The sequence below is a fragment of the Mesoplodon mirus genome, assembly GCF_964341445.2.
Source record: "Mesoplodon mirus genome assembly, chromosome: 5".
NCBI classification, from domain to species: domain Eukaryota; kingdom Metazoa; phylum Chordata; class Mammalia; order Artiodactyla; family Ziphiidae; genus Mesoplodon; species Mesoplodon mirus.
The window spans coordinates 38,067,003-38,076,425 of NC_138980.1; the positions used below are offsets into that span (position 1 = coordinate 38,067,003).

At 58.2% G+C, this 9,423-nt stretch overlaps 1 protein-coding gene across 3 annotated transcripts; it reads left to right on the top strand.

The window, feature by feature from the left end:
* The first annotated feature begins 1,370 nt into the window (after positions 1-1,370).
* On the top strand, positions 1,371-9,351 carry MCOLN1 (mucolipin TRP cation channel 1). 3 transcript variants are annotated; one of them, XR_014294044.1, is made up of 14 exons: positions 1,371-1,511; positions 2,995-3,200; positions 3,737-3,904; positions 3,991-4,156; positions 4,769-4,877; positions 5,120-5,216; positions 5,435-5,534; positions 5,740-5,846; positions 5,951-6,100; positions 6,247-6,348; positions 6,774-6,896; positions 7,270-7,485; positions 8,390-8,489; positions 8,924-9,026. XR_014294044.1 is itself a non-coding variant. In XM_082621095.1 (14 exons), the coding sequence occupies exons 1-14, from the start codon at positions 1,481-1,483 to the stop codon at positions 9,193-9,195; spliced, it is 1,743 nt and encodes a 580-aa protein (XP_082477221.1). In that variant the 5' UTR covers positions 1,371-1,480; the 3' UTR covers positions 9,196-9,351. The 3 variants fall into 3 exon arrangements, 1 of the variants encoding a protein (XP_082477221.1); XR_014294045.1 differs by having other exon boundaries at positions 8,390-8,812; positions 8,924-9,017; XM_082621095.1 differs by lacking the exon at positions 8,390-8,489 and adding an exon at positions 9,159-9,351 and having other exon boundaries at positions 8,924-9,054.
* The last annotated feature ends 72 nt before the right edge of the window (positions 9,352-9,423 follow it).

A 9,423-nucleotide genomic window follows, 5' to 3' on the forward strand; every position in this document is an offset into this window, starting at 1 on the left:
CTTCCTTTTGGAGTTGGCTTTCCCAGGAATGGTGGGATTTCTGGCATGTTGACCATCTAGCAGACTGATAGTGGAGGCTGATATGAAACCATGTGGGCGGCCCTGCCCCGTCTGCTCCCCTAACTTACCCCTTGCCCTTCAAAGCCCACATTGCAGGTACACCGTGGGACAAAGGAGGTCACTCATTTATGCATTCAACAAACATCTGTTGATTGCTTGGGTCTCAGCAGGGAGCAAGATAAGCATGGCCTTGGCCCTCACAGAGCTCAGACACCAAGTTTAGAAACATTTAAAAAGTAATTACAGAGTATGGTACATTCAACAAGAAGCATAACAAGACTTCTGATTTAGATGGCAGACAGCCTTCCCAAGGAAGGACTTTATAATCCCAATAACCTCTAATTTAATCATCAGTACTGTTTGCCCAGGCTTGTGCTATGCTCTAGCATTTTCTCATTTAATTCTCTTAGCAGCTCCATGAGGCAGGTAACTATGAGTATTCCCATTTTGCAAATAAGGACACTGAGGCACATGGAGTTTAAGGGACTTTTTGGAAGACCCAGAAGTGGTGGTTGGGAGCACCTAGATTTAAACCCAAATTGTCTGCCCTCCAGAGCCTAAGTTCTTAACCTTTATGCTCTAGGGCAAGATTGTGCAAAGGCCCTGGGGCCGTTGAGAGATGAGCTAGGGGAGGAGTTAGGCGGGGCCAGAACAGAAGGCCTTGGTAGACTGAAGTGGGGAGTTTGCTTGTCATCCCAGAGAAATGGGAAGCTACCAGCGGGTTCTGACTGATATGAATTATTTTTTGAAGATGCTTCTGGCTGCTGGATGGCGAGTGGAATGGAGGGGATCCGGAATGGGAGCCTAAGATCAGGGAGGTTGTTGTAGTGGTCCAGGCCATAGGGAATGTTGGGGGACTCTGGGTTTATAGTCATAGGAGTGGGGAAAAGTGGTCCTATTTGCGATGTAATTAGGAAATGAAGTAGGATTTCATGACAGTTCGGATGAGAGGGGGTTGAGAGTAACGCAGAGTTTCTGGGAGGATGGAGCGGGGCAGCCTTGAGATAGGATCATCATCTGACACCGCGGAGGGAAAGGGGTCAAACACTGGACATGGAAATCAAGAGGTTAGCCCTGGACGGGGTCATGACAGGGAGCCAGGACGGAGCCAGCAGCCAGCCCATCCCCCAGCACATTTCCGCCCGTCGGCACTAGGACCTCGGGACCGCCTAAGGGCAAGTCGCCAGCTGAGGCACGCATGCGTGCTGCTCCGGCAGGGGTCGTCGTGGCGCAGGGGGAGGGACCGGATCCAGTCACCTGCCTCCAGGGCCGCGCTGGTCACGTGACTGGGGCTCGAGTCAGCTGACGCGGGAGGGTTTGAAGCTGCACCGCGAGGGAGCGAGGCCGCAGTGACAGCAGCGGGTGTTCAGACGCCGGTTGCACCACTGCGCCCGCCGGCGTTCGGCGCTCCCCCCGCGGCATGGCAGTGCCCGTAGGCCCGCGCGGCTCAGGTGAGGGCGCGGGCGGCCCCGCAAGTCCCAGAACGCGTGCGGCGGACGGAAGGGCGGCTTCTCCGACCTGGGGCGGCGGAGCTCTCGGTTTCCCTTTCCTCAATTCCGGTGCTGACCTCTCAGCGTCCCCTTGGCGTAGATATGGGCAGACGGCTCCTTGAACCTGGGCGGCGGGTGGGCATCAGCTTCTCCGACCTCGGAGTGGCGGGATTCCGACCGCCCTTCCTGAACCCAGGCTCTGCTCTGAGCACCTCAACTCAGGCAGCTGGCGGATCGTCAGCTTTTCCGACTCAGGCGGCGAGGGTCCCAGGATTTGCATTCTGAGCCTAGATTCGGATTGCTCAGCTTTGCTGGAACTCCGACAGCGGGCCCCAGCTTCTCCAACCCGCACGTCAGACTCCCAGGCTTTCCTTCCACAAACCAGGAGGCAAATGTTCAGCTTCTCTAAACTTAGGCAAGAGTGCTGGGGGCGGGGTTGCCACCTTAAGCGCAGGCGCCTAACTCAATTTCAGATCTCCAGACACAAGGAAGCTCAGTCGTCTCTCACACGGCAGCATGGAGGAATGCCCTTTGTGTTGATCTTCCCTTCTTAAGCTAGCTGCAGACACCTGAAAGATGTCCTGGCTGGTAGAGCCTGGGATGGATTAGCTGTGATCCCAGCCAGGGAGGCAGCCTCCCCTCTGGCTTCGCATCCAACTATCTTGTAAACAACCACGACAGCATCTGAGCTCCAAAGGGACCAGGGGCTGGCCCTCCCTGCTGGACAGGTTCTGACAGTGCCTACATTTCATCCTGGTGGCCATGCCAGGCAGGGGGCCAGCCAGACCCTGGAAGGAAGCGGGGTTCTCCCAGTGGGGATGGTGGGTTGTGTCAGGAACAGTTCTGGGCTGCTGTGACCAGCTATGACCCGAGCCGTTGCTGAAAACTTGGGCTTTCCTCTTGGACTGGTCAGGATTGAAAGGAATAAGTGGTCCTTAGAGTAGCCTCTATTCAGGAGTTCCCTGGGGGTCCAGTGGTTAGGACTCAGCGCTTTCACTGTTGTGGCCCGGTTCAATCCCTGGTCGGGGAACTAAGACCCCACATGCCACATGGCACAGCCAAAAAAACCCAAAAACAAACCAAAAAAAATAGAATAGGCTCTATTCATTGAGGAATTATTGAGACTCAGAGACTGAATGCTTTGTAAGTGTCAAATCCTTAGCTTCTTGGTGAGAGATTTTATTGCCCCATTTTGCAGACGAGGTAGCTGAGGCTCAGGGAACCTGAGTGCCCTGGAGCAGGGGCAGGAATCAACTCAGGCCCTTTTGAGTGACTTGAAACCGCTGAGCCAGCACTGCTGCATATATCCCTAAAGTGTTACGGATTTTCTGGTTTTCCTTAGATCTCTCAGAGTTCTTTCTTGGCTGGAGCTTGGGACCTGCCTCCCCTATTGGCAGGTGAACCTGCCTAGGCCTGGTCCCCACTGCCCTCTCCCATCCCACAGAGACTGAGCGCCTCCTGACACCCAAACCTGGGTATGGGACCCGGGTGGGGCCTTCCCCAGCCCCTTCAACCCCTCCAGAAGAGGAAGATCTCCGCCGTCGTCTCAAGTACTTCTTCATGAGTCCCTGTGATAAATTTCGGGCCAAGGGTCGTAAGCCCTTCAAGCTCATGCTGCAGGTGGTGAAGATCCTGGTGGTCACAGTGCAGGTGAGACCTTCAGGGCCCCCCCACCCCAGAATGCCACCTGTGGTTGCTATTTTCCTCGAAGGAGAATCTTGGAGTCAGAGCTTAGTCCTGACCCCACAGCCCCATATCATGATAGTGACATTGGCACTAATCCGTCAGGAAGCCCTCTCGGATCTGCACGGGAGCAGCTCCTTTAAGCTTCATAAATGCCCTCTGAGGTCCTAGCCACTGCTCTTGCCCTTTTCTATAGATAGGACAGCTGAGGCTCAGAGAGGTTAAGGGACTTGTCCAAAGTCACATAGCAGCTGAGCCTTGGAAGGTGGCACTCAGACCCTGGCAGTCTGATGCTGTGCTGACTCTCGAACGTTCATCCGGTAAACATTTCATGAACATTAGTTGTTGCCACGAGTTCTATGAGTGGCCACTCTGTGCTGCGCCTTGGGGACGTATGGTGGTCACGCCCTCATGGGGTGGGCCTTCTCTTTTCTCTGCCTCCACTTATGCGCCGTGGGAGACCCCATGCCGGCAGTGCCAATCCTCCCCGTCCCTCCCGCCAGCTCATCCTGTTTGGGCTCAGCAACCAGCTGGCAGTGACATTCCGGGAGGAGAACACCATCGCCTTCCGGCACCTCTTCCTGCTGGGCTACTCGGACGGGGCGGATGACACCTTTGCGGCCTACACCCGGGAGCAGCTGTACCAGGCCATCTTCTACGCCATGGACCAGGTGTGGGCGACCAGGGGCAGGTGGGCAGGTGGGCCCGCCCGGGAGAATGGGCAGGGCTGACTGACCCTCCCCTCGTTTGCCCACAGTACCTGATGCTCCCCGACGTGTCCCTGGGTCGGTATGCTTACGTGCGGGGCGGGGGCGGGCCCTGGGCCAATGGCTCGGCCCTGGCTCTCTGCCAGTGCTACTACCACCGGGGCCACGTGGACCCAGCCAATGACACCTTTGACATCGACCCGATGGTCATCACTGGTGAGTGGGCCGGGCAGGGCTAAGCTGTCGGGATTTAAAAAAAAAAAAAAAAAAAAAAAAAAAAAAAAATCCCACTTTAGGGACTTCCCGGGTGGTCCAGTGGTTAAGACTTTGCCTTCCAATGCAGGGGGCGTGGTTTCGATCCCTGGTGAGGGAGCTAAGATCCCACATGCCTGGCAGCCGGAAAACAAACAAACAAACGTAGAAGCAATATTGTAACAAATTGAATAAAGACTTGAAAAATGGTCCACATAAAAAAAAAAATCTTTAAAATCCAATTTGCCTCCCGCTCATCCAGGAAATGGGGTGGTCACGATCGTTAATAATTTGATGATTAGCAGAATGCTTGGCACGCGGGAAGAGCTGAGTGTTATGTTTCACTATCATTCACTCCCTAAACATTTGGGGGCCCACTGAGCGCCAGGCACTAGGGTCTGTGTAGGGACTGAGACAGACCAGGCCTGACCCTGGGGGAAGACAGCAGGAACAAACGACAAATGTCGAAGTACGGAGGGGGAAGGAAAGCAGGGAAGGGGTCTGTCGGGGACTCTGGGGAGACCTGCCTGTGCCTCCCCTGTCCCCAGTGTCCCTTCCCCGACTCCCTGTCTTCAGACTGTATCCGGGTGGACCCTCCCGAGAGACCCCCTGTGCCCCCCAGTGATGAGCTCTCCCTCGTGGATGGCAGCACCAGTTACAAGAACCTCACGCTCAAATTCCACAAGTACTGCCCCATCAAGGAGGCCGAGGAGGGGGGAGGCAGGACTCCAGGCATCTTCAGGGGTGGGGGTGGTGGGAGGGGCAGCCGCTTCCCCACAGGCGGGGGCAGGGGCGGGCCATGCCGATGCTGCCATGTGAGCACTTCCTCTGCCAGCTGCAGAGTCAGCGTGGGGCAGGAGTGCTGGCAGTCCGGGGCAGGAGGGATGGGCAGAGCCCCCTCACCCTCACCCAAGCCTCCCCCCCCAGGCTGATCAACGTCACCATCCACTTCCAGCTGAAGACCATCAACCTCCAGAGCCTGATCAACAATGAAATCCCAGACTGCTACACCTTCAGCATCCTGGTGAGCCCGCAACGCCTGGGGTGTGGGCCGAGGGACCGGCCAGTGATGGGGTAGCATGGGGGGTGTGGGACTTCTGAGTCGTGGAGCTGGGGACCCTCGGCCAAGGGCAGCGTGGGGGTGATGGGGGAGGCTGGGGCTGGAGAGACCATCCGTCCTGCGCCTCTGGGAGCCTAGGTCTGCTGAGGTTTACTCTGTCCCGTCCCGCCACACCCCTGCAGATCACATTTGACAATAAGGCACACAGTGGGCGTATCCCCATCAGCCTGGAGACCCAGGCCCACATCCAGGAGTGTAAGCACCCCAGCGTCTTCGGCCATGGTGAGCCCCCAAGCCCCCGACCAGCACTGACCAGGGGCCCCAACCCGCCCAGGAATTCCCCAAGCCCCAGACCAGCACGGACCAAACTCCCGACATACCCAGAGAAACCCACGGGCCTGATGACCAGCCCAAACCAGCCCTGAAGCCCCCTCGGCCTGGCCCAGCTGCCTCACTCCTGGCCCTGCCTTTGGTCCCCTCCCCACAGGAGACAACAGCTTCCGGCTTCTCTTTGACGTGGTCGTGATCCTCACTTGTGCCTTCTCCTTCCTGCTGTGCGCCCGCTCGCTGCTGCGAGGCTTCCTGCTGCAGAGCGTGAGAGCTGCCCCCAGCCTTCCCCAGCTCTGGGACCATCAAGGCCGGGGTGGCAAGCCTCCCTCGTCCGGACCGGCCCTCACCCTGCCCACCTCCCCCTGCAGGAGTTTGTCAGGTTCATGCGGCGGCAGCGGGGACAGGTCATCAGCCTGTGGGAGCGGCTGGAATTTGTCAACGGCTGGTACATCCTGCTGGTCACCAGCGACGTGCTCACCATCTCAGGCACCATCATGAAGATCGGCATCGAAGCCAAGGTGGGTCCTGCCCACGCCCTGCCCCCGAGCCCCGGGGTCTCCTTCCGGACCCTGGCCCCCTCTCCCACCCCTGCTGATGCCTGCCCGGGGCCCCATCCCCAGGGAAGGGCCAGGCTGGATGGGGTTGACGCTGCTCCTGCTCCTAGAACCTGGCAAGCTATGATGTCTGCAGCATCCTCCTGGGCACCTCAACGCTGCTCGTCTGGGTCGGTGTTATCCGCTACCTGACCTTCTTCCACAAGTACAACGTAAGCCTCCGGCATGCAGGCGAGGCCCTCCCAGGGGCGGCCACGTGTCCTTTAATTCCTACCCCCACCCCCAGATAAATTCGTACACATATTGCCATCACCAGCCCCTGCAGATGACCCGCCAGGAGCCTCTTCCCCATACCTGCCCACACCAGGCACACCTGTCACTCCACCTGGGCAGGGGTCACGTGAGCCTGCTCTTTCATACTCCTCCCCCGAGCTGAGTCCAGCCAGGCGGTGCCCTCGGGCCTACTCAGCACTACCCTGCCTTGTCGATGGTCATCCTAGTTTCTGTGGTCACCCCATCATGCCCTTGGGCAGGCTTCACCCCATCTGCAGGCTCACGGCCCACCTGGCTTGTGGTCCCGCCCCCATTGCTGACACCCCCCCACCCTCCCCCGACCCCAACCCCCGCCCCTCCGCAGATCCTCATCGCCACACTGCGGGTGGCCCTGCCCAGCGTCATGCGCTTCTGCTGCTGTGTGGCCGTCATCTACCTGGGCTATTGCTTCTGCGGCTGGATTGTGTTGGGGCCCTACCATGTGAAGGTAGGGGCTGGCCGGGACCTGTGGGTGGCGCTCGTGACCCACAGATGAGGGATCCCTGGCTCCCCATCTTACTTCCCGAGCCCCTTGACTCCTGGTCTATCTATTGTTGACTCGGTGACACTGAATGACCCACCTTGACCCCTGGTTCCTTACCAGCAAGTTTGCAGCAGTTCTACCCACTGTCCCCTCTGATCCCTGGTGACCCTAGCCTTGACTCTATGACCTTGTCATTATTCAGTGACCCCCCCCAAGTGACTCTATTGTGACTACTGGTACTCTACGCTGTCCCCTCTGACCCCACAAAGCCCCCAACCCCGGCCCCCAGCCGTGCCCACAACTCCCTCTGACCCCTGACCCCCCTGCCCGCCGGCAGTTCCGCTCGCTGTCCATGGTGTCCGAGTGCCTTTTCTCGCTCATCAACGGGGATGACATGTTCGTGACGTTCGCGGCGATGCAGGCGCAGCAGGGCCGCAGCAGCCTGGTCTGGCTGTTCTCCCAGCTCTACCTGTACTCCTTCATCAGCCTCTTTATCTACATGGTGCTCAGCCTCTTCATCGCGCTCATCACTGGTGCCTACGACACCATCAAGGTCAGCTGCCGGCCCACCCGCCCCCTCCCCAGCCTGCCTTCCCCCGCCTCCCCGTGGGGCCGTGCATGAATGCTTGCATGCATGCGTGCATGCACGGCCCCAGACTCGGGCTCTGAGTCCCTCGTGGTTGGCCACGGCAGGGTGCAGAGAGGAGGACCCAGGGAGAGAATGTGGGGGACGCTACAAGGCCAAAGGAGAGGGTGGCTCGGAATTGGGGGGCCCAGGAGGGACCCATACCGTCCCAGTCACAGCTGCCACACTCTCAGTTTTATCAAGGTGTGGGGCTTGGGCCAGGTAGGTTTCCTGCGTCTGCTTTCACCGACAGGGAAACCAAGCCATAGAATTTCAGTGACTCGCCCAAGGTTAGCTACCAAGCACATGGTGGAACACGGCTCAACCTATGAGTGTCTCATTCCGGAAGCCCTGCTCCCAACCCCTCTGTCCTGTGGGTCCGGGAAGGGTGGTTGTCCTGCAGGCTGCGAGGGTCAGAGCAGAACATGGGCGTGGCAGGTAGACAGGATCTTTCAGCAAACACGTGTGACAGACTACTGTGTGCCAAGCCTGGTGCTGGGTGCCAGGCATCTGAGGAAACATACATGGTCTGTCCAAGACTCGTGGACAGGATGAATGATGCACAAACGGGAGTATAACAGCCAACTGATGAGAGGTGTAAAGGAAGTATGGAAGGTTACAGAGAGGCCCCTGCTTTAGACTCGTATCGGGCTGAGTCCAGGAAAGTTTCTAGAATGTGCTGTCCAATAGTAGTCTCTAGTATGAAAATGAAATACAATTCCAAATTCAGTTCCTCACTCACACCATCCACAGAGCAAGCGCCCAAAAGCCAATGTGGCTAGTAGCTACCAGATTTGGACAGCATAGATATCACACCTTTCCATCATCTCAGGAAGTTCTGGATTGATGAGACAGGAGCCCAAGAGAGAGAGCACCAGGGAGAAGGAACGGCCAAAGCAAAGACCTAGAGCCAGAAAGGACTTGGAGAGGAGGTATTGGCCCTGTGAGGTTGGGAGAGATGAAGACAAGGCTAAAAGCCAGAACATTCACTGCTGCTGGGAATGCAGATGTTTGTACCCCGCCCGCCCCCCCCCCCCACCAAGTGGGTGGTTGTCAAGCACCCAGATTGGGTCAGGCACAGCTCGAGGCGCTGGAGCCACAGCGGAGGGCACCAACTGACCAAGATTCAAGGTGTGCACACATTCAGTGGTCAGGGAATGTCTCCGGGTGAAGCAAACCACGAGGAACAGCAGGTGGAGGGCACAGCACGGTGCAGAGGCCCAGAGGTGGGAGCCTGGTTGGTCCACGAGGACCGGTGAGAAGATCCAGATGACTGGAGAGAAGGGGGGGGAGGGGAGGGCGCATCTCAAGGGCCTCGGAAGTCAGAGGCCACTTTCATGCGGGGCCGCCGGGCATCTCTCCCCAGCACCCGGGCGGAGCGGGCGGAGAGGAGAGCCAGCTCCAGGCCTACATCGCGCAGTGCCAGGACAGCCCCACCTCCGGCAAATTCCGCCGTGGGAGCGGCTCCGCCTGCAGCCTCCTCTGCTGCTGCGGCAGGTTGGAGGCCGGGTTGGCTTGGGTTTGGGATTGGTTGGGGGGAAGGGAAGCGGGCCTGAGGGAACTGATGCCTTCCGCCTCCGCTGACACCGACCCTCCTCCAGGGACGCTTCGGAGGAGCATTCGTTGCTGGTGAATTGACTCGGACCCGGACCGTCATAGGACATTAACCCCCGGACTGCGGAGACCCCTGCTTATTTATTTTAGCCGTTGCTTTTTAAGGACCGGCTCTTGTCGCGCCCTGTGAGGGCCTGGGCTAGTCGGGTCGGACATTGGAGTGGGACAGGGAGGGTTAGAGCGGGTGTTAAATAAACGGGAAAATTAACTTGCTCTCATTTCTAGCGGGAGGGGTATTCCCTGCGCCAACTG

Excerpts from the sequence above, each read along its gene's own strand:
- MCOLN1 (XM_082621095.1), top strand. The coding sequence starts at position 1,481 with ATGGCAGTGCCCGTAGGCCCGCGCGGCTCAG. Across the intron at positions 1,512-2,994 it reads CGTAGGCCCGCGCGGCTCAG|AGACTGAGCGCCTCCTGACA; the intron begins GTGAGGGCGCGG and ends CCCATCCCACAG. Across the intron at positions 5,217-5,434 it reads GCTACACCTTCAGCATCCTG|ATCACATTTGACAATAAGGC; the intron begins GTGAGCCCGCAA and ends ACACCCCTGCAG.